We start from the raw sequence: 24217 nt of genomic DNA, 5'->3' as shown, positions 1-24217 counted from the left end.
AGCTTGACATGCTTACTACACAACACAAATTTATTTCAGTCTTAGCATTTTATTTCCTAGTTTACATAGAGAACTTATAAAAGCTTTTACTAACAATAGTATCAGCTATGCACCTACTTAATAAAATTCTAACACTGATACTGACGAATAAAGCATAATATTATATCGGTGGATCTATAGGTATGAAACAGGACAGGACTTCCTTATATTGTAACGTACCTATTTTTGAAAATTCATCCCCTAAAGGAGGTAAAATAAGAAACGACCACCACAGAACATTAATTACGACAGAAGCCGCATAGGTACGAACAATTTTCTATAGGAACCAATGTCAATGCGATGCCATGTCAATGCGATTCCCACTTCCGTGGGGATGACATCATTTTTGTATTTTAAATCAGCTAAATGTAGAATTCGTGAGTATTTATTATAGGGTTCTGTTTATAAATAAGTTATATTAACGTTTCTGGAAATTCATCTCCGAAGGGGATAAAATAATAACTAAATAATAAGGGACAAATTTCCATTCCTTATTTTACCTCCTTAGGGGATGAATTTACAAAGATCTACAATAATTTTACTAAGGTACTCATGTTCATTTAGAATCTAGACCTAGGCTTAGGTTGTGCATTGTCACTCAGTCAGGTGTATGGTTCCTAAGATGTTGCCGATGCAAAATCCCATTGTGTAACTTAATAATTAGTCAACAAAACCTACCAAGAAGTACTTCTCAGCAGTTTAATTAATTTTTATTTTATTATTAGCACATTTCAAGACGTAAATGGCACGATTTGATACTTGTTAGAACAAAAAAGAAATATCCTAATAAAGTAATCGCAAGAGCGAATCGCCTTATTTAGCTCATGCAAAAAAATTAAATAAAAAGACATTTATTCCACAAAAAACCAATCGATCTATTTTCTAAAGCTACTTCGATATAATGCGGTAGTCGCTTTCCAAAACTGGAAAAATACGAGGTCACGGAAACCTGACACCGGGGATTTAGCAATCCAATCCGTTTCCAGTAAATTACATACGTACATGCCATGCGAAGTAATGTATGCAGGCACATATGCATGCATAAGGAATGTGTTTCCAAAGCAAATGTATTTATAAATGCACATTGGTAACATTTTTTGCGATGCACTTACGCAATTTAGGTAGGTAGGTATAGTTATTATGATGAGCTCATTCATACTTAGTGATTTGTACAATATGTACTTAGCTACCGGTTTCTAAATATCTATTTCGTTGAAATAAAGTTGTAAATGATTTCTTTAAAATAAATTCTAATTACAGTTGTTTTGTAATCTTTTAGATACCGGCTAGAATCAACGTGTCTACTTGACGAAGAAGGTCATCCTAAAAATACTTTAGTTATAATTTAAGTAGGTTTTTATGGTACGGCAAGGTCTATTCTGTATAGGGGCAATTCAATATTTAAATATAAATAAATTCTGACTCTCTCCTACGAGTAAGTATGTACACATCATCATCATCATAATCAACCGTAGTAATCAACGTAGAAGGCTGGAGATAGCCAGCTCTCTACTGCGCACGGGTCTCCTCAGAATGAGAAGGGTCAGAATGGGAAGGAAGGGCTATAGTCCACTACGATGGTCAAGTGCGGATTGGCAGACTTCACACACCTTTGAGAACATTACGGAGAACTCAGGCATGCAGGTTTCTTCGCGATGTTCTTCTTCGCCGTTAAAGCAAGCGATATTTAATTTACTACACGCTGCTAGTTTTTAAACCCGAACGTAAGAACTACTTTTTCAATTTAAATATTTATTCATATCATATTCGCAATAATTTCTAAAGTATAATTAATTAACTACGATATGAATACACAAACAGAAGAAACGTCTTTCGGGTAGAGCTCTAGTTATTAGCTTCTTACTGGTTGATGCCCGCAATTTCGTCTGCGTGGTTTTAAGTTTTTTTTAAATCCTTTGATTCGATTTTCAGTCATTCAGTCAGATTTTCTTTTCATATATTTAGAATTTAGATACATAAAATAGTTTTCTTTGGGTTTAATAATTTCAAGTTCGTTGAAAGTCATATCAATTTGCAAAATCTTTCAATCATTTTTCATTCGATTCGATTTCTTTCAAAAAAATTCGTTAACTTGGTCAACGTAAAAAATGTTAATAATTTGGGACATTTAGCAGACTTTAGACAAATGTGTGGTAACATCGTGGACAACATTTCTAACTGGTTTGACCGCGTGTGACGGCGGCGGGTTCCTTAATCGACGTAACCGCAATAGAGGCCCGGCCTGATGATCGGGCTGTGATACTGTAATCTTTTTTGAATTACTTGCATTCCATAATGAAGATATTGCAATTTTCCCCTATTTTATAGATAGTAGGTACTGGTGTATTGTTAGAATGAGTATTTTCTTTACTGTCGCACAGTAGGTAGGTACGAGTTGCTAAAATTAGGTAGATAAGAATTTTTTTATTGCATTTTTAAAAAAATACAATATACTTTAACAAAATTGTAGGTAGTAACTTAAAGAATCATTTTATAGACCACAAGCTACCGCGACATTTCTTAAAAATCCCGTGGGAACTCTGTTTTTTCGGGATAAAACGTATCATGTCTGTCTCGAGGATGCAAGCTCTCTCTGTGCCATATTTCAATATCGGTTTAGCAGTTGATTCGTAAAAAGGAAACAGACAGACGAACAGACAGGGTGGACACACTTTCGCTTTTATAATATTATTTAATGTAGGTATGTATAGGGATGAAAACGTTCTCACCTCCGGTGGAGCAGCGAATTTTAGATTAGCGAGAGATCCGTGCGATCGACTTCTGTGTTCCTGTCTTATACTGTAAGAAAAAGCACGTTCATTCAAATGTCCTTTCTTCCTGTAGATACCACCGGCATCCTCGACTGCTTCCAAGCCCGTCATGCTCTGAGCGGCTTTCATAGCTGGCGGTGGAGGTTTCGAGCGTCTAGGGTCGACTGTCGCGTACTGTATGCGACCTCTCCCTAACGGAGGAACGGGTGGGAAAGGTCCGGGAGCCATCGCGGCCGGAACGCGACCTCGGTGGCCCATCGTGGCGGGTCGAGCGTGAGGCAGTGTGGCAGCCGGGTGTGCCATCAACACCATCGGATGGTGACCCGCCGTCGCCCACGCTGGAGGAGCTCGGCCCAATGATCTGCCGTTCATGACGGGTGCGGGACCAGGCATCGTAGCGTACAACTCGTCTGCTGACGCTGACGATTTCTTCTTTGGCTTCTTCGATGAAGACTTCTTTTTAGGCTCCTCGGGCGGTGGGGGCGGCGGTGGCACGGACGCAGGTCGAGTGATTTGTCGAGGACGAGGTGCTCGTGTCGGGTGGGGGATATCATCGCTTGCATCATCGCGTTCTACTTCCCCGACCCATACCTTGTGATTCTCATCGCCGTCGAATACTTCTACTTCTTCATCGCCGTCGGGTGGTAACTGCGACGGCGATCGTTCTGCCTCTAACCGTTTAGCGTACGAGCTGTCGGCGTACGCGTGGAAACAACAGCGGACGAGGGCATTCGCGGCCGCCTCGCGTCGACAGATGAACGCGTGACATTCCAGAACCTTTATGCCTTGCGTGCGACGTAAGACCGCCGCGAATAGAGGAGGACGCCTCGGCGCCGGCGCTCGTGCGAACGGAGAATCCAAAGGTAAAAATCTGGGCGCGCCTTCTACGCTCACACGTCTCACGGCTGCGCAATAATGTAAGCTCGAAATCGGGAAAAACCTTGACACCCTCGACCCGCTCTCGTCGACGTTCTCCAGCAAGATTCCATTCGACCAAACGGAGAGCCACGAGTCGATACCGCCGGTAGTCGCCCCCTTTTCTGGATACAGCTCGCGCAGCGGCTCCTGGATGCCCTGTAGCCCGTCCTTGCTCTGCTGCGGCACCGCCGAGCCGAGGTACAACACGCGGCACCGACAGATCGGCGTCGATTCCATTTTTGCACTTCACTATCACATGACACTAAATCACACGAAGACACTACAATTGATAAGTTATTGTTCGGCCGCTCGGATCGTGAACGGAGTAGCTACGTGCGTTGGCCGCGAGACGGGCGCGGGTCTGAGTGAGCGGAATTCAAGATGGCCGGCGAGTGGGCGCGCGGCGCGGGGCGGCGGGTCGCGGAGGCTATGCGACTATACCTGCGCTTACGCACCTGTGGAGATGCCTCTGAAGGTACGGGTAGGTAGCGAGTAGTGCCGATGAACCGGCATTGTGTCAAATGAATCGTCGCGAATTCGGCCGCATTTCTCTTGCTGGACGCGTCATCACATTACCTACGGATCGACCGACGTGCCGGAATGTCACACTTTTGTCTTGCAGCAGTGAAACCGAAGGCCGGTTGGCCGATGAGAGATAATTACTATTTATTTTCGTTGCTATTTCAATGAATTATTCCGAAATTGTCAAACATTGCGGTACTTTCCCCTCGTTAACAGGGGCAAGTATATTTACATTCTTCACGTTTTACGAGGCTCTGAACTTTCCCTTTCTTAAACCAACAATTATATAAATTGATAAATATTTAAAAGCCAAAGGGCAAAGAGTAATAAATATTAAATAAAACTTCCGTCAGTCAAACACATAATATAAAGGAACCACCTTGGCAAAACCCTAAAAAACTTCATGTACTTATTATTCATTATAAAGCGCGCTTCGTCCACATGGACTTAGGTTTTTGAAACCCAGTGGGAACTCTTTAATTTTTCAGGATACAAAATAGCCTAAGTATGTCACTTTCCAGGTTTTTAACTATACATATTTATGAAAAAAAATGCTGGATATTTCAAAAAAACTTGGGTAGGTACACAAGAAATTATTTATTTCAACTGTACTTAATTATTTACAAACATTATACATTTTTGAACATGTTTACAATTAATCTTAACATAGGTACACCTATTTTACTTATCAGCGGCCCTAGCGTGACTTTCCAAACTAACATGACATGTGCGTTGGGGTAAATTAGCAAATCGATTGCCGGAAACCTGCATCAATCATTATTACAATGTCAATTGTTCTGATTGGCTAAATCTGTGCGATTCTTGTTGCAACAATGCATTGTAGCCAATAGTGAGCGAGCGTCAACCAATCAGAGGTGATTGCGATCGTGACTTTGTAGCTGTCATTCTCCCGCAATCGCGCAGCAGCTGCATTTTAACAATCCCGTGGGAACTCTTTGATTTTCCGGTATAAAAATTTTTACAAAAAAAATAAAAACCGACTTCGTTACACAAACACTAAAAATTGAAAAATAATTTAATTTATTACCGAATATATTATGTATACAAGAGTTAATATAGTTCCATAATAATACTTTTTGGTGCCGGTGCCAATTAGCTTTAGCTGCGCGAATCGTCTAGACTTCATATTTTTATGGGACTCCACAATGGCACCTCATTGGCACCGACCCCAAAAAATATTATTATGGAACTATATTAACTCTTGTATACATAATATATTCGGTAATAAATTAAATTATTTTTCAATTTTTAGTGTTTGTGAAACGAAGTCGGTTTTTATTTTTTTTGTAAAAAAATTTTATTTCACAATTTTTAGTGGCACCATGGAATTATGCTATGACTGGTTAAAAATCTATTGTTTTTTACTAAGCTATTACACTGATCGCGAGCAATTTACTCTTATCCGTTGAGGAGTTCCAGTATCTATCTTCGAAGATGTTCATCAGATCTTCACCAAATTGAAATGGGACCAACTTTGAAGTATACCCTTTCAAACAAAAAAAGAATTTTCAAAATCGGTCCAGGCGTTTTCGAGTAATCGGGGAACATACATAAAAAAATAAATAAAAAAAAGATTCCGACGAATTGAGAACCTCCTCCTTTTTTTGAAGTCGGTTAAAAAGTAGCACATATGCAAGCTATTTCTGTACCAAATTTTGTCAAAACCAGTTAAAACGGATGGGCAGTGAAAAGCTAGCAGCCAGACAGGCAGATGGACGGACAGACAGACAGACACACTTTCGCATTTATAATATTAGTATGGATGAATTGGTTGACGCTCGCTCACTATTGGCTACAATGCATTGTAGCAACGCGAATACCATAAATTCAGCCAATCACAACAATAAAATTGCGATTGTAATAATGATTGATACACAGCCATTTAAATCAAACGACGTCTGACACCTCACGTTTTTTGCAAAGTTATATTAAGGCCTCAGTTTAATTGCAATTTCATAGTAAATAGTTGTTATTTACTTTTATTGATCCTTGATTAATAACGTGGAGTTTTGAAACTACTCTCATCGCCGGTGTACTGCGGGGCTTTACGTTTTTGTATTATATTTTGAATCTGCAACAAATAATAAAATTGAGATACATTTGAAAACTACCAACAGTTTGGAAAACTGGTACCTATAAGAAAAATATGTAAATTGATTAAAATCTTAGGCTGTATCATCACTTGCCGGCAGGTCTGATGGCAGCCAAGCGCTAGTCTATAAATTAAAAAAATGTACTTGTTGCCATTCTCTGTCGAGTTCTGCCTTCTCGCTCTTGTCCTTGGTCTTCCTTGTCTTGCGTCCGTCCTGCGTCTTAACGCCGTACTGGAAGGCGGCCTTCGGAAGCGCCTCTTTACTGCTCATGTAGGCAGAGTACTCCTCCTGAGTGTCGAAGTCCCACCGACCTGATCATGTAAAACATAATTATGTACCTACAAAGTATTCTGAGCACACCCTTATACATACAGTTCTATTACTTTTATAAGTCGCATCGCCTAAATTCGTTCGCAGAAAAGCGCAACGCCAACTAAAACCGAATCTATATAATAATATAATTATAAAAGGAAAAGGTGACTGACTGACTGACTGATCTATCAACGCACAGCTCAAACTACTGGATGGATCGCACTGAAATTTGGCATGCAGATAGTTATTATGACGTAGACATCCGATAAGAAAGGATTTTTGAAAATTCAACCCCTAAGGGGGTGAAATAGGGGTTTGAAATTTGTGTAGTCCACGCGGAATAAGTCGCGAGCATGAGCTAGTGCTATATAAGTGTTGGAACGGATCACGGAGGTATGTCCAGTTAAGTAATGGTCAAGTGGTGTAGCAAATTAATTCTATTGTTCCTTCTATATCATAGACTTCCGCAAAGTAGCTCGTGCTTCTAGTTAATGAAAGCACGTCGACTCACCAATAGGCCCCTTCTTGTTGCCGGCGTCCATCTTGGTGTAGTCGACCTCGTCGTCAGAGTCGTCGATCGCGTCGTCCATCTCGCGCAGACCGGGGTAGCACTCGGCGTAGCCCTCGGGCTCAGCCGCCAGGCGCGACAGAAGCGCCGCGGATCTCTTGTCGCGCTCCTCCGGGTTGGCGCCTTGACGCCGGGGCAGTGGTCCCGGACCTGGACGAACACAAAACAGGATTATTATTTTTACTGAATCTGACACTCGAGGACCCGGAAATATAAATATCAGGGGTTTTGCAAGGAAAAAACCAATTTTTTCACTTTTCAAAGTCATCAAGAATTGCATGTAGACATGTAATTTTTGAAGATTAGTTCGTAGTTAAGTAGTCGACATTCCATATACACACAATACATAATTTGCTTCCTCATTTCTGATTTGCACAGCTGTGACATAGAATCCGCTTCTAGCTTCTGTTTTTCCCTCCACTTAAAATGTAAATAGGCCTCAGATGTAAATATATGTAAACTAGACGATGCCCGCGACTTCGTCCGCGCGGATTTAGGTTGTTAAAGTCCCGTGGGAACTCTTTCATTTTCCGGGATAAAAAGTAGTCTATGTGGGATGCAAGCTATCGCTGTACCAAATTTCGTCAAAATCGGTTGAACGGATGGGCTGTGAAAGGCTAGTAGACAGACAGACAGACAAACAAACAGACAGACAGACAGACACACTTTCCCATTTATAATATTAGTATGGATAGGCAGCCAAGCACTAATTCAAATCAGCATACGGCTTTGCTTACCTTCTTCCTTTTCAGTTTCAAGGGGTTTATCGAAGTAGCCAGACCGCGGGCGGTCGTCACGCCTCTCCCCGCGTTTGTCGCCGGCGACGTAATCTCCGATTTCGCCATATATGGAATCGTCGTTACGACCTTTCTCTGCAGCTTTATCCTGTAAATGGACTTAATTAAAACAACCAACCCGCACAAGGCCAGCGTGGTAGACTATGGCCAAAACCCTTCTAACTCTGAGAGGAGACCCGTGCTCTGTAGTGAGCCGGTGAGGCCTTTCGTCCACTAAAGCCTTCTCTTTCTTTAGGCTAAAAGCCTCGTGTTTGGAAGGTGCAATCGGGGTTTTTGAATTTACTGAAGGGCTTGCACATTTATTTGATCAACATGGTGAGCTGAATACGTGTACGTCTAACGTATTTTTATTTATTCAAGTACAGTCAGCTTGGATTAACGCGCAAAGAATGGTTCTTTTTTAAGGATGCCATCTAAAAAAATTTTGTGGAATTAGGTGATTTAAGATTAAATTCTAAGGTTATTAGACGCATACACGAGAAACGATTTTTCTTTATTGTTTTATGTGAAACTTATTTGTCTGATCAAATAACCAGGGCCAGGGGAGTAAACTAGGGGGCCGCTTCAAAGCTGACCTAACATGATCTGCGCCTCTGATACGTCCGCCTTGCTCCGCGTCTTCGTCGTCGGTATAACTCACTGTTGAACTAACCTTGGCTTTCTTCAGCTTGCGATGTCTACCGTGCCTCAGGTAGGAGAATATTTGCGCCAACTTGTCCAGCACGACGTCGTTGGCGGTGGACGCGGAACTGCGCTCGTCCGCCTCGGGCACGTCCGCCTTGCTCCGCGTCAACGTCGTCGGAATGTCACTGTCTATGGTGCCCTCCTCGTCTAGTTCCACCACGTAAGCCATACGCCCTGGCGCAAAAAGTTCGTTCCGCACAACTTTTTTGGATCTAAAACCAATACTTTCTTAAACTCCAACATATAGAAGTAAATAATGAAATTAAGTATAATATTCTATATACTGAGGCCTCGCTTCCTATGAGCTGAACTATGGATGTAAGCGCCTTCTATCAACATATGGCCCTAGTAAAATAAAATTTTGGCAAAGTTTTTGGCGCAAAAATCACGACAGATGTTCTTTTTCTCTCCTTTTTCGAAAGATGGTTTAGCAAATTCACTCAATTGGACTCAGAGACCTAATACTTCCGCTCTGTCAAAAATATTGTGTCGCACTCAACACAATTTACTGCTCTGTACTTACTTTAGTTCTGTGATTAAATTGTGAATATTTCTGGCCATTGGAGTTTTAAACTGTATTTCTTCTTCCTGTGAAATAACATCTATTATTATAAAAATTAAACATTTTTCACACAAACCAAATATCAAGATTGTGGTGACTGACCCTTCTTATTCTGAGAGGAGACTCGCGCTCAATAGTGGGCCAGCGAGGGGATGATGATGATCATGGATACTATAGTATAGTGTGTCATGTGAAGTCCACACTCCAAGAAGATAAGGGGAAAAAACACTCGAGTGCAATCTACTACTAACTTACCACAGGTGGCGCTTCTTTCTTTTCCTTGACTGGTTCCTCAACAGGAGCTGATACAAGTCGCTCCATTTCCTCCTCTTGCTCTAGTTCACGAGTTTGGATTTCTGAACGAACCTACAATTTGGTATTTTAGTTAAAAATTTGATAAGCATACTCAGTGGCGTGCATAGGGTTTAAAGCCAGGGTAAGCAGTAGTTAGGTAAGCTGTTTATTTCATGTAGGACAACTTGGACTCTTATGAAATGTCAAGACTCTTATAGAGATAAAACCAGTGGGTTTGGATTTTACTTAGAAATGCCGGCAAGAAACTCAGCAGTTGCTCTTTTTTTAATGTTACAATGGGGCCGATTCTCTTGTACACAATCTCTAAACTAAACTAAATTAACAGGCCTAAATCTAGCGCCATCCTTTTCCGCAAGCAACATTACGAAAGGGATAGCAATTGATTTAGGCGTGACATTTTAGTTTAGTTTAGAGATGTGTACAATGGAATTAGCAACACTATGTAGATATACAATACATAAGCAATGTGACTATTACTCAAGTTATTTGGCTTACCTTTTGCAACAAAGCATAATCAAGACCTTTCACTAAGTGAGTATGTTCCATGTCACCACCAAGGTATTTGGATTCCTAAAATATAAAACTTGTTATAATTTCCAGCAACTACTATGCATTTTAAATAAGGAAGACCATTATTGCATACTATTCTATTTATTTTAGTCTAATTCTTATATTTTAATTTGTTAATCCATATTTCCATACTAATATCATAAATGCGAAAGTGTGTCCGTGTTAGCTGGTTACGCTTTCCTGCGTGAATTTTGTCGATGCTACTAATAAAAATGTTAGTAACTGTATGACATATACATTGTTACTATACCTGAATCATTTGTCGCCTTCTTTCTTTAGCATCTATTCCTGACTTCAGATCTGGAGCCACAGCCCTAGAGCACAAAAAAATCTCATATTATTTCGTAATGTTCAATAATCGATTTTGGATGTACCTTTTTGTTTTTGTAACATCTCCACTGTTTACCCATATTCGCAATAAAGAAATTTGAATTGAATTGAATAAAACAAAAACAAATTCCATTAAGATTAAGTATCTATACAAAAAAAGGAGGAACTGACTGAGATATAAATGCTGGGTGTAAAAACTTAAGATTTTACATGTAGGTTTTCTCCATAACTCAAACCTTCACTAAGAAAGGATTTTCAAAACTACCCTCCAAAGAGATGAAGAGGATCAGCGAGTTTAGCTTAATAATATAATTTTGTTCAATAATAACCATAATAATAACCATGTTCAACCATAAAATCAGACTTGAATAATGCACTTTAATGTATAATATTAAGTCAGTAAGTACAAATCAACTATGAAAATGTAAAGTTAAAGATTAGTTCAACTATAGTTCAAAAAACTCTTCTTATGTTGGATAGAAGTAAGCATATAAAAGTTCATGATAAAGAAGGAACAACTAAAATGTTTACGCACTAATTACGGTAAAAAGAATATAACTTTTGAAGGAGCACAAATGTTTAATAGATTACCTACTGAAATTAAAAATATTAGTAAGATAAAAATTTCAAAAAGAAACTGAAAGATTTTGTTATTATAAATATCTGAGTTCAGCCCTGCTGGCTTAAGTGTATGAGCATTGCCATACCTATATTATTGAACATTAGACTACCCGCTATTTTACGATTGTGTTGTTGCTTACCACTGCTGTGTCGAAAGGTAAAATTAAGCTTAAGTTTGTTACTATAATTTCTCATTATGTGAAATTTGTAAATCTGATTTCTTTTGGGAATAAAATTCTATAACCACATGCTTAATGCGTTGTAATCCACCTAAATAGAAAAATCTGTATGGTACAATGTGCAGCATTATAGTGAACTAGCCTATGCCCATGGCTTCTTCCACATAGACTACACAAATTTCAAACTCCTATTTTACCCCCCTCAGAGGTTGAATTTACAAAAATCCTTTCTTAGTGGATGTTCTAAGTCATAATAGCTATCTGTATTCGAAATTTCAGCCTGATCCATGCAGTAGTTTGAGCAGTGCATCGATAGATCAGTCAGTCAGTCAGCGTTTTCTTTTATATATTTAGATTATAACTTAAAGAGATGATACCTATAAGCACTACTAGTGTTACTCGTTGGATCAGCGGAAGTTATATCATTGGTCCCATCTCTCCTCTCTCTTGCTCTATCTCTATACTTTTCAGCAAGTTCTGCAAGTTTGTTGTCCTCTTGCTTCTTTAATGCAGCATAATAAGACTTTTTCTTACGACGAAGCTCACTTTTATTCTCTGTCGGTGGAGGCATAGAACTGCAATAAAGAAAATAATATTCATTTTCAGGTAGAGCACAGAGGCGGATTAACCCTAAGGCAAACTAGGCTAGTGCCTAGGGGCGCGAGGTTACGAAGGGGTGCAGGTGATCATGTAGAGTTCCACTGGCCTACCTAATTATCCCTACTAAGTAGTATTATCTTGGACTGACCGAAATTGCCTCTTCTTTAATATAGAAAAGTGTCATGACATGATATTCTTCACTCGTTCACATAAATAAATATAATCACCAACTAGCAGCTATGCAATGAGACGATTGCTCATTTTTTCGAAGTTAGTAGTTAGGCGTTTAATCCGCCTCTGGTAGAGCATGAAGGTTGCTCTAACAATAATAAAGAAAGCAATCCCAGGGAAACAAGACAGTCTAGTATAGAAAGTCCTAGGGCAGTTATCAACTTGTAACTTAGCATTAATACTCATTAAGTCTTTTAACCAATGGACATCCACTGCTAACATAGATCTCTTGAAAGGATTTCAGCACTCTGATCTTGTGCTGCTCCCTGTGACTAGTTTAATGTCATCAGCGTTGGTAGATCCCTCACTAGGTGGCTAGTGATGGGTCCACCAGCACTGCGCTTTTCAATATGGGTTAAGCACCTCACGAGTGAGTTATGTACCCAAGTTTTACAAAACAACCCTCAGAAGGGGTAAAACGTTGACTTATTGACTAGTAACTGTAATAAGAGTTATTAACCCTGCGTTAGCCATAGCTTCTCGCACGGAGCCGGCGGGGTGGGCACCACCAGCCGTGGTAGCTCGAGGCGTCATCAACAGTTTTCAGACGATTGCTCATTTTTTCGAAGTTAGTAGTTAGGCGTTTAATCCGCCTCTGGTAGAGCATGAAGGTTGCTCTAACAATAATAAAGAAAGCAATCCCAGGGAAACAAGACAGTCTAGTATAGAAAGTCCTAGGGCAGTTATCAACTTGTAACTTAGCATTAATACTCATTAAGTCTTTTAACCAATGGACATCCACTGCTAACATAGATCTCTTGAAAGGATTTCAGCACTCTGATCTTGTGCTGCTCCCTGTGACTAGTTTAATGTCATCAGCGTTGGTAGATCCCTCACTAGGTGGCTAGTGATGGGTCCACCAGCACTGCGCTTTTCAATATGGGTTAAGCACCTCACGAGTGAGTTATGTACCCAAGTTTTACAAAACAACCCTCAGAAGGGGTAAAACGTTGACTTATTGACTAGTAACTGTAATGAGAGTTATTAACCCTGCGTTAGCCATAGCTTCTCGCACGGAGCCGGCGGGGTGGGCACCACCAGCCGTGGTAGCTCGAGGCGTCATCAACAGTTTTCTGAAGTCTTCATTTGTGAGCCGCTGGGACGCTGGCGTGTCCTCAACACTCCTGTTTTCATCCATTTTTCAGAACTTAGGCCTAATAACCTCTGTGGAATATAAGTCCAATGTGTGTATGTATAATAGCCTATTAAATCGATTTATTAAACTGTTCACCGCATTTCTAGTTTCTACTCAAACGAACATTCAACATTAAAATATATAAATTACAATTTTTAATCAAACAACATTTTTTTCATTGGTCTGTGATTTTTGATTTTTGATGTTTCCCAAAGATGTTCTCACAGAGTAGGTACTTTATGGTACTTTGTAATATAATATGGATGTTTTTTTAAATTTATTTTACGGCCCTGGATAACAGTCCTTTAAGGCCTTAATATGGATGTTCTCGATCTCGATCACAGACCAACAGACCAATAACATATAGGAAGGAAGAATCTCGATCACTAAAAGATAAAAGGATAAAAGATCTCGATCATAGATTATCTACTATATACTAGATCTCGATGTTCTCTTTGGCAAAGAGTATGTAATCACTTTGGTTTCCCCTCAGAATAAATACCTGTAGAAGTAGGTACTAGGTAGCCCTATTGTGACTCTTACTATTAGAGTGAGATACCTAATTATGCAAAAGGCTTTTATTAGAACGTGATAAAATGATTATTTTCTATCCTTATCACCCTGGCCATTGTATATGCAACTAGCGTGGCCCCCTCAGTCCCTCTCGCTCAAGCAGAGCTACTTACTTGTGAAATGTTATCCTTCTATTTTGCGTTCGCTTCGGCTATTGATTGTAGCCTAGTTAGTATACTGCAACCCACCATAGCACAATAACTTCAAAAACAAAAAACAACAAAACAAATTAAATATTTCTTTAAAATACTTGAGTCAACATAACCTCACTTCACGTTGTTTGTCAAAGTCTCGCGTACAAATACATTTTGAGAAACAAAAAAAAGTGGCCACGGTGATAAGGACAACTATTTTACTATCATTTTGTCACGTTCTAATAAGAGCTTAATTGCATGTAGCTATCTCGCTCTAACAGTAAGAGTCACATATTTAGGGATACCCGCTACTTCTAAAGGTATTTATTCTGAGGGGCTAGTGGTTATAAATATGGCTCAAACCAAAGAATTCTCAGACTAAGAATCAAGAGACTTGTCATACGCGTATACCCGAAAGGGACAAAACAACAAAGGAAATCATCCTTACGTAATGAAAGGTTATGTTTCATAATTTGCGTTCGCCACAACTTTTACACAGCAATGCACCTTAAATGGCTTCTACACACCTTCAATACTAAATTTAAAACAGAAAACTAAATAAATATTCGCAATAAATTACTATCACAGAGGTTTGTTGGGCACAAACTACAATGTGCCCGACAAAAAAAAGCTAAACTATGCCAAAGACAAAAAACTGTTTTTGTCCTTATCACTCTTCAGCCTCACATAAATTTATGCTTATTTCAAAATAACTCATATTGCATGGCAATAAACATAATATTTAACCCTTCCACCCCATGTTAAAGTAATGTCACTGCTTTCACTTAAATCATTTTTAAATAAGTGGTTATTAGAGAAATGCTACTATTCAATTAATGAGTACCTATCTAAAACCTTATATGTGACTTTTTTTAATTTTAAAGAGGCGGATAAAATGTTTATATTTAATAATTTATGATTGATATGACTGACTCATTGATATAGATATGACCTTTATTATTGTGGTGTTATTCTAAGATTATTATTTCTATTTTTTTAACTGAAGAACATGTATACTTTTTTTTTTATAATTATTATTGACATTTACATGCGTTTTTTATATTTGAATAAAATCATATTGTTAACATTAGGTACTTTCTAGATAGATAAATTTAAATATAAATAAGTTAAGTAGATTATTGATTGTTAATTTTCACTCTTTATTATTCTATGATAATGTAGTTACTATAATAATTTGCACACCAAGTTATTGGTTGAATGTCAAGGGCTCAAAATAGATTTAAGACCAAATTGTACCACATTCTAGCAAATAAAAACTATTTCTATTTCTATTTCAGTGCTTTTCTATACAGCTTGCTCTAACAAGGTATTATTATTTTGAAGCCAAGTCTCCTTGATTCTTGTTATATGGGTTATATTATACACTTTGGTCAGAACCGGCCGGAATCTTCGGTGTTAGAACCCAGAGCCGACAACCAGTTTAAAAAAAAAGGAATCTTCGGTAATCTAAAAAAAATTTTTTACAAAAAAAATAAAAACCGACTTCGTTACATAAACACTAAAAATTGAAAAATAATTTAATTTATCACCGAATATATTATGTATACAAGAGTTAATATAGTTCCATAATAATACTTTTTGGTGCCGGTGCCAATTAGCTTTAGCTGCGCGAATCGTCTAGACTTCATATTTGTATGGGACTCCACAATGGCACCTCATTGGCACCGACCCCAAAAAATATTATTATGGAACTATATTAACTCTTGTATACATAATATATTCGGTAATAAATTAAATTATTTTTCAATTTTTAGTGTTTATGTAACGAAGTCGGTTTTTATTTTTTTTGTAAAAATTTTTTATTTCACAATTTTTAGTGGCCCCATGGAATTATGCTATGACTGGTTAAAAATCTACTGTTTACTAAGCTATTACACTGATCGCGAGCAATTTACTCTTATCCGTTGAGGAGTTCCAGTATCTATCTTCGAAGATGTTCATCAGATCTTCACCAAATTGAAATGGGACCAACTTTGAAGTATACCCTTTAAAACAAAAAAAGAATTTTCAAAATCGGTCCAGGCGTTTTTGAGTAATCGGGGAACATACATAAAAAAAAAAAAAAAAAAAAAAAAAAAAAAAAAAAAAAAAAAAAAGATTCCGACGAATTGAGAACCTCCTCCTTTTTTTGAAGTCGGTTAAAAATACAATGTAAAGTGGATAGGTACCTAGTTGTACTACGAAGTACCTAGGTACCTACCTACCTAGTACTTACATTCTTTTTTTTTTTTTTTTTTTTTTTAATTTATTTTACGGCCCTGGATAACAGTCCTTTAAGGCCTTTCAAAAATTTACAAATTCTAAAATACAAAATTGCTTATAACTAAATATTATTCTAAAAATACAAAATTGCTTATAACTAATTAGTCTAACGTTTTTACACTTTATTTATAGTATTACTTATATAATTAAAAATAGACTTAAAATATGACGTTTTACACAACAAGTCCTTTACATGGCGGGGAAAATCAATTTTTTGTTTTTGTTCCATATTTATAGTGTTTAGATCACTGGCTAATATAAGTCTTTGTATGCCAAAAGCTGGACATTTGAGTATCATATGATTAACATCAGCCTCCTCATAATCACAATAGTTGCATTTTTTACTGTTTAGTATTTTTATTTTATTCAGGTGTGTTGGCACCAGACAGTGACCAAATCTCAGTCTATTCATTAATGATGTAAATTTTCTAGATTCACACTTCGTTTTGAAATACCATGGTTGTATTGGTATTTCCTTTTGAATTTCCGCATACCATTTTCCTTTATTTTTATTAGTCACATCCCACACTTCACTCCACAATTTCTTTTGTCTTATTTTAATTGTATTGCATAAATCCGTAAATGGCACCTTGATGCTACTTGAACAATCTTCATAAAAATTACTTTTTCTTGTAGCAGAATCAACGACTTCATTTCCTGTTATGCCTCTGTGGGAGGGTACCCAAACAAATTCTATATTAATTCCCCTTTGTTTTAAATTAAGTAGTACATTTTTAATTTGGAAAATAATATAAACTAATTTATAATTACTAAAATTAAAATTATTTATAGCTAAAAGAACACTTTTCGAGTCTGTTATTAAAACATAGTTATTAATTTTAAACATTAATTCTTCTTTGATATATTCCAATGCCTTGAACAGGGCCACGCATTCAGCAGTAAACACACTGCAGTCAGAGTTTAATTTATATGATCTACATTTTTTTAACTGTGAATCATAAAAAGCAGAACTTACAAAGTTCTCATTTTTAGAACCATCCGAATATATCCTATAATGATTTTTACAATTTTTTTCAATGAACAATAGGAAGTCTAAATTGGATTTAATATCAGTGATGTGTATTCTATTTTCGAGGTTTATTACATCATAGTGGCAATCATACATAGGCCAAACGTCATTCACATTTATCTTACTAGCAATACTATGCATATAAGTCATAATCATTGACATAGTAGGTCCTTTACCGGAAAGAAGTGCTTCCGCTGTAGGTTGTAGAGTTTCAATTGATGCTTCAGTAACTTTTAATAAATCCTGTGGAAGTAATAATTTGTTTACCAAGTTAGAGTTAGCAAATAGTTGCTTCAAACAAAACTTTTCAGCCAAATAAATACGTCTCACCGGCAAAGGAGGGATACATGTTTCTACTTCCATTGAATTAATAGGTGTAGACCGCATTGCTCCACTTATTATTCTCAAACCTATATTTTGAATGACATCCAATTTTTTCAACAACGATGGATTAGTTTGCATATACGCAAGACAACTATAATCAAAATGACTTCTAACCATACTATTGTACAACAAAGTCAAAACTTTGGGATCTGAACCCCAAAATGTACCAGCTAAACATCTAATAAGATTAATGCTTTTTAATGCATTTTTACAAATGTAGTTAATGTGAGCATCGAATTTTAGTTTTGTATCAAAAATTACTCCTAAGAACTTCTTATTTCTTACAATTGGAACATCTAAGTTATTATATTTAATGTTTACATCTACTGGTCCACCAAATACCATGCATGAACTTTTAGAGGTATTAATACTTAATTTTAAAGTGTTTTGGTAATAATTTTGCACCTGAGTCAATGCTGAATTAACATTATTTACAGCTATTTCTACATTTTTATTTACACTATATAATAACAAGTCATCTGCAAATTGTAAAATTTTTACATCCTTTGTTGTTACATATTTCTCAATTTGAGAGGTATATAAATTGTATAAAATTGGAGATAATGATGCACCTTGCATAAGGCCTTTACTTGTTGAGTTAGGTCCATGAAGTATATTATTATACTTAACATAAAACTTTCTGTTATTTAAAAAATTTGATAGCCATTTTAACATTTTTCCAGGAATGCCAATTTCATGAAGAGAAGTAATAATCTGGTTTAAATCAACATTATCATAAGCACCTTCTATATCCAAAAATACACATACTGCAGCATCTTTTGATAACTTACAGCTTCTTAAATCCGATACAAATGATGTCAAACTCTCATTAGCACTTCTTCCTTTTCGGAAACCGTATTGGAATGTAGGTAATAATTTATTTTTTTCTGTAAAATAATCTAATCTCAGTTTCAGCATTTGTTCAAATAATTTTCCTATGCATGATGTTAGAGATATTGGTCTGTATGAATTACAATCAGATGAAGATTTATCAGGTTTTAAAATCGGTACTATACATTGGATCTTCCAACTCTCTGGAACACATTGATTATCCCATAGCCTATTAAATATATCAAGTAAAGCTAATTGACCTAATTTATGCAATTTTTTAATCATTATATATGGAATGTTATCTAAGCCGGGTGTAGAGTTTTTTCTTGATTTAAGTGCTATATTAAATTCTGCAAAAGTGAAAGGCTTTAAAAGTAACATATGCTTGTCAGAATCATTATTAAATTCGAAAACAGAGGTATTTAACGTTGTGTTATTGTTATCATGTTTAAATTTTGAAATAAAATCGGGAATCCATACATCATTTTTATGCTGTGGTGGGTTTTTAATACGTTTAAACATTTTCATATAATTCCATACTCGAGTAATAGGAGTATATCTATTGAATGTTGAACATAACTTGTACCAACTATTTTTCTTAGCATCCTTAATTATTAATTTTTTTTGTGCATCCAATTGTTTATAATTAATGTAATTTTCCATCAACCCATTTCTTTATATAACTGTAAAGCTTCTCTCGAATTTTTAACAGCAACTTCACAGTTTTCATCCCACCAAGGAGCAGGAGTTTTAAAAAGTCTAGGACCTTCAATTTTTACATAAGGAACGAATTCTTTTCTAAGAGTATTTAAAACTTCACAGAACTTATCATACGACTGTGAAGGATCTTTTTCATCAAAAGATATACCTTTAAAGTACTCCTCTGATTTTGCATAATATTTGGTCCAATCTGCTTTATGAAATAGAAATTTCTCTACTTTGTCATTGACGGAATATTTAGATGGAACTAGGCTTAATTTTGTAAATGTTGGATAGTGGTAACTACCCAAAGGATCGTCACCTACTGACCATTTACATAGAGGTGCTAGTACGGGACTCCCCCCTGTCACATCAATAGCAGAGCTATTTGCATTAGGTCTTTGTACTGTAGTAGATACACCTGTGTTTAACAGGCATAGGTCATGTTCATCAAAAATTTCAAACAATGTTTTGCCTCTTGAATTTGTACAATTGCACCCAAAAGCAATATGATGCGCGTTAAAATCTCCTGAGACTATACAAGGTTTTGGTAAGCTAGCAATAATATTTTTAAGTTTATTAATTCTACAATAATTGTTATTTTTATTTTTAGGTGGACAATAAACACATAGAATCGACACGGAACCTATATTAGTTTCTAGAGAAATTGCTATGGACTGGACATCTTGATAAAATTGTGTTGGCAATATTTTATATTTTAATGTATTTTTTAATAAAATGCCTACTCCACCATGTTCATTATTTGCATTTTTTCCTACAAAATTATATCCTGAAAATCTAATAGGATTACTTGTATTTTTTGCCAGGTCTCATTTAATAGCAAAATATCAATATTATGTTGTTCCAAAAATGTTTTAACCAAGGGTTTCTTATTGTTAATACTTTGGATATTATGCTGCACAATAGTTAGGTGAGAATCCATTATATTTTACTTAAATGTTCTAAAAATGTTTCTTTGATTTGATTAGTAGTCTTAATATTATTAGAGTTCCCTATTGTAACCAAAGTGTTTACTATGGCTCCTAAAAGCTTAGAGTTATTTACAATATCATTGTGTGAAATTTCTGTCTTTGTCTGTGTAGTTTGCTTAGGCTGTGAGTATGTAGTTTGGTTTTTTTCATATGTCTGAGGGCTCTGAGGCTTTGGGAGTGGAGGGAAACTAGCACTACTTATTTGAACTACTTTTGAGTAGGTTTCTTTTTTGTTCCTCTCCATTCTCGCTGCCTTTACAGGACACGTTTTTGATATTGCAAGATGCGCACCCCCACAATTGCTGCACTTCAGTGTATCCGCCGTGCAGTCCTTGTAATGGTGCTCACCAGCGCACCGTGAGCATATTTGCTGATTTTTACAAATTTTCCCATAATGGTTAAATTTCATACATTTAAAACATTGCATCAAAGGAGGAACATAAGTGAAAACTTTGTATCTCCAGTTGTCCAAATAAATATACTGCGGTAGACTAGTACCGCTGAAAATTACACTGATAGTGGAGAGAGGAATTAGCTCCTCTCCCACTTTTTTCAAAAATCTCTTTACACCTATTACTTCACTTTCCGAGGAGAGTTTATTGAATAGTTCCTGATTGCTAGATTCTTTTGGAATAAACCTAACCACCCCTACCCTTTCCACAGAGGACGCCGGGATGAACGCTCGAAGTTTATAAACTGAAAGGCACTCGTGCTTCAAAAAGTCATTAGCCGCTGTCGCTTGTTTGAAGACAAGCATAATTTTAGTAGCGTTTATGCGCCTACTTTCACTTACACCTTTTACTTGTTTAAAATATTTGGATACCACTAGGGGATTTTTGTTTCCTAGTTTGATATCTTCTGTGCTTTCTACGTATACAGGGAATTCTGAATTGGTACTAGTATCGCCGTACGCCCGGCGATACCCTGGTTTTATAAATGGTTTGTATTTTGCACCATCACTTTCAGAGGGTTTCTCCTTTTGCATTTTCTTCCTCTTTTTGCCCGCTGCTGGTTCCAAATCACAGCCGTCACTATCTGACGGCATTGTACCACAGTTTAACGAAAACTATTTACAAAATAATGTACTATTTACACTCAAAAACTATATTTTTAACAATTTTCAATTAAAAAGCGCACTTCGCGTTTCCCGCCAAAAACGCAAGTCAGTACTTACATTCTTTGAGTGGATACCACAGAGTACATTATATATTGGTGGATACCACCACCAGAGTACATTTTATCACGGAACAGAAAGAACTGTTTTTTCTGTTCCGTGGTGGATACTCACAGAAACGTAGTGATTATATTCTCTTTGACTCACAGAGTACGTAGTATCCCTATTAATCTCTAGTGATTATATTCTCTTTGATTAATCTATGCACAGAGTACTTCTGTGGAGTACTTTGCATAGAGTAAAGTAGGTAATTACTTTCACAGATTAATAGGGATACTACGTATGGTACTTTGTAAATATAGGACCCATAGGTTGGTACTTTTGCAAGTTTAAAAGTGCACGAAATAATTTGGTGTCTTTGAAACAAGGTTACCAAAATTAAGTAAAGCTACACAAGAAATGCCTCATTTTAGAATTGAAACTAATGTGCCCAAAGCCAAGATTCCTCATGATTTTGTAACTAAAGCTGTACCAGTTTTGGCCAAAGCACTAGGGAAACCAGAGCAGGTAGAAAAATAACAGATGAGTTAACAGTATTTGGTATAATTAATTGTTATGAACTTAAATATATTTTTTTGTTTTCTTCTAGTACTGTGTGGTATCTGTTATCCCAGATATACCCATGAGTTTCAGTGGAACCACTGATCCTTGTGCTATTGCCAATCTCATGTCAATTGGAGCACTTGGAGTGGAGCAGAACAAAAAGCATGCAAAAGTACTTTTTGAACTTGTGGAGAAAGAATTGGGTGTTGCACAAGATAGGTATAAACCGATTTCTAAAATTATAAAAAACAGATTTTTAACATTATCGTTCCATATCTCCAGGGAAAAAATTAACCCTGTCTTAGAATATCACTTAGTTGGCTGCCTGTCTGTCTGTCAAGACCCATTAAGGGAATTAAAACCTATACTTCCCCTTGACTTAAAATCTTGAAATGTTACGTCTACATAATATGACATGTACAGAGTAGATAGCTCGAAGTCTTGACTTTAGATATTCTCATGCATTTTATCTTCTGTCTTATGCTCTTACCCACCATCAAACACAAATTATATACTCTACTTAATATGAATGTAACATGTCTATGGTATGAATCTAGCCTAATAGTAAATAAAAATTCTGTCTTAGACAGGTCAGCCTAACCTGGAAGAGGTGTGGCAGTTTTCTTAAACCCATACGCCTTATCTTTCTACACAAGTGCCAGAATGCTAAATTAATTGCCATTTTTACTGTAACTAGACATTTAGATTTCACAAATTGTGAGTTCTAGCCAATTTCTATGTTAAAGTATCTCATACTAAACCAACTCTTACCTATTAACTATAAAGTTAGCAACCTAGCAATAGAAACTATTGTGTGTAATTATTATTAAATGAGGAAAGAATCAAGGCTAATGGAATAAACCATTGAGATAGGATCTTGTTATCAAATTCAAATGTAAACACTTCATGTACAAAGAAATAGCTATGGCTAAAACACAATGTTACTAAAACATTTTGTACTGATTACATCATACTTGACTCCATTAGGTACCTGATAAACTTTGTAACCTAGTTCTGCCCCTGCCTTAGTCACACTCGTGGACTACACAAGTTTCAAATGACAATTTTACTTCCTTATGAGTTGAATTTTCAAAAATTCTTTTTTTTAGCAGATGTCTATATCATAATACTAGTAGTTTCCCGCGACTTTGTGCGCGTTATCAACCCATTGCGGGCCAACATTGAGTATGGGTCTCCTCTCAAAATAAGAAAGGTTTAGGCCATACTCTATTGTCTACTATGTTAGCCCATTGCGGATCGGCAAACTTCACTCCTTTGAGAACGTTATGGAGAACTGTTAGGCATGCAGGTTGCCTCAATATTTCAATTGCTTATAACCCACATAACTCCAAAATCTTGAAGGTGCGTACCCGGGATCGAACATCTGACCTCAAACTCGTTACCACATCCTCATATAATTTCTAATTTTCCATAATTATGTTAAAAAATGTCTCCACTGTAAAAGCTTCTCACACTCCTTAGTCTCACTATAAGAGTTCTTTTATTTCAAATGCTATGACTGTGGCCTAAGTTCATACAGCTTTCATAGATACGATTTTTATACAATCTTCCAACCCCATTTTACCCTCTTAGGAGTGAAGAAGAACTTTGTAAAATCCTTTCTTAGCTGATGCATAAGTTCTAGAAATAAATTCAAAGTTAACAATAGCAATAATTAAAACTTTCCCATACAAACTTTCATCCCCTATTTTACCATCATTAAGGGGGAATTTTCCAAAAATTGTGATTCCACTTCAGTTCAGTTTCAATACTGGTTACCGTCATTTACAGCATTTGGCTGGGATTTGTTTAATCTCTTGGGTATGATTCAATACATAGCAATATAATGAATGATATATCACAGGCTACTAGGTGGAGACTATAGCCGGTTCACTCTTCCGGTTATTATTATGTACATTTTTATATTATACCTGCAATTTTTAATTACAGGTATAATAATCTTACAATATTTTATTAATATTTATTTATTAATTAATCTTACATTTAATTGCAGGATGTATATAACATTTCAAGATGAACCTACAGGCAATGTTGGCTTCAAGGGAACTACCTTCCATGCTATCTTTGGTTAAATGTATTATGCATTTATTTTTGTAATTATGTAGGTACCATATACTTAGTTAGCTCTTTGATTACAGTGATAGATATATACACCAATTTATCTAGTAGAATAAAAGAAACCTACTGTACTTGTTATGATAAAGTAATACAACGTATTATTTAAAAATTTTGTAGTTTTATTGTTGACTTGAACACCCTCTGTTATGATAGAATATAATAATAAA

At 36.4% G+C, this 24217-nt stretch overlaps 3 protein-coding genes across 4 annotated transcripts in view; 1 reads left to right on the top strand and 2 right to left on the bottom strand.

The window, feature by feature from the left end:
• The window catches only part of LOC117984960 (uncharacterized), a 35437-nt gene extending 31173 nt beyond the window's left edge, over window positions 1-4264 (bottom strand). Inside the window, exon 1 of the mRNA XM_034971634.2 lies at window positions 2769-4264. Coding sequence (XP_034827525.1) covers window positions 2769-3965 — 1197 coding nt within the window. The 5' untranslated portion in view covers window positions 3966-4264. The remainder of the gene's footprint in view (window positions 1-2768) is intronic.
• Window positions 4265-4832: 568 nt separating this feature from the next.
• Window positions 4833-13532, bottom strand: beag (IC cytokine homolog beag). Of its 2 annotated transcripts, none has more exons than XM_034971633.2 (11): window positions 13123-13532; window positions 11680-11877; window positions 10423-10486; window positions 10098-10172; window positions 9543-9653; window positions 9249-9313; window positions 8694-8937; window positions 7982-8129; window positions 7188-7394; window positions 6509-6675; window positions 4833-6342 (listed from the first exon to the last, which is right to left on the bottom strand). In XM_034971633.2, the coding sequence occupies exons 1-11, from the start codon at window positions 13269-13271 to the stop codon at window positions 6265-6267; spliced, it is 1506 nt and encodes a 501-aa protein (XP_034827524.1). In that variant the 5' UTR covers window positions 13272-13532; the 3' UTR covers window positions 4833-6264. The 2 variants fall into 2 exon arrangements, with proteins under 2 accessions (XP_034827524.1, XP_069356651.1); XM_069500550.1 differs by lacking the exon at window positions 13123-13532 and adding an exon at window positions 12594-12675.
• An 8094-nt stretch (window positions 13533-21626) lies between these two features.
• On the top strand, window positions 21627-24159 carry LOC117984892 (macrophage migration inhibitory factor-like). The gene is made up of 3 exons (XM_034971553.2): window positions 21627-21875; window positions 21958-22130; window positions 23926-24159. The coding sequence occupies exons 1-3, from the start codon at window positions 21768-21770 to the stop codon at window positions 24002-24004; spliced, it is 360 nt and encodes a 119-aa protein (XP_034827444.1). The 5' UTR covers window positions 21627-21767; the 3' UTR covers window positions 24005-24159.
• Window positions 24160-24217: the final 58 nt, after the last annotated feature.

The sequence above is a fragment of the Maniola hyperantus genome, chromosome 9 (assembly GCF_902806685.2).
Source record: "Maniola hyperantus chromosome 9, iAphHyp1.2, whole genome shotgun sequence".
In the NCBI taxonomy this organism is placed as follows: domain Eukaryota; kingdom Metazoa; phylum Arthropoda; class Insecta; order Lepidoptera; family Nymphalidae; genus Maniola; species Maniola hyperantus.
Note: the sequence above shows the minus strand (reverse complement) of the source record. Positions and strands in the feature narration are given on the sequence as shown.

Excerpts from the sequence above, each read along its gene's own strand:
- beag (XM_034971633.2), bottom strand. The coding sequence starts at position 13,271 with ATGGATGAAAACAGGAGTGTTGAGGACACGCCAGCGTCCCAGCGGCTC. Across the intron at positions 9,314-9,542 it reads AGAAAGAAGCGCCACCTGTG|GAAGAAGAAATACAGTTTAA; the intron begins GTAAGTTAGTAG and ends GTTATTTCACAG. Across the intron at positions 8,938-9,248 it reads AATTTAATCACAGAACTAAA|ATCCAAAAAAGTTGTGCGGA; the intron begins GTAAGTACAGAG and ends TATTGGTTTTAG.
- LOC117984892 (XM_034971553.2), top strand. The coding sequence starts at position 21,768 with ATGCCTCATTTTAGAATTGAAACTAATGTGCCCAAAGCCAAGATTCCT. Across the intron at positions 21,876-21,957 it reads CACTAGGGAAACCAGAGCAG|TACTGTGTGGTATCTGTTAT; the intron begins GTAGAAAAATAA and ends GTTTTCTTCTAG. Across the intron at positions 22,131-23,925 it reads TTGGGTGTTGCACAAGATAG|GATGTATATAACATTTCAAG; the intron begins GTATAAACCGAT and ends ATTTAATTGCAG.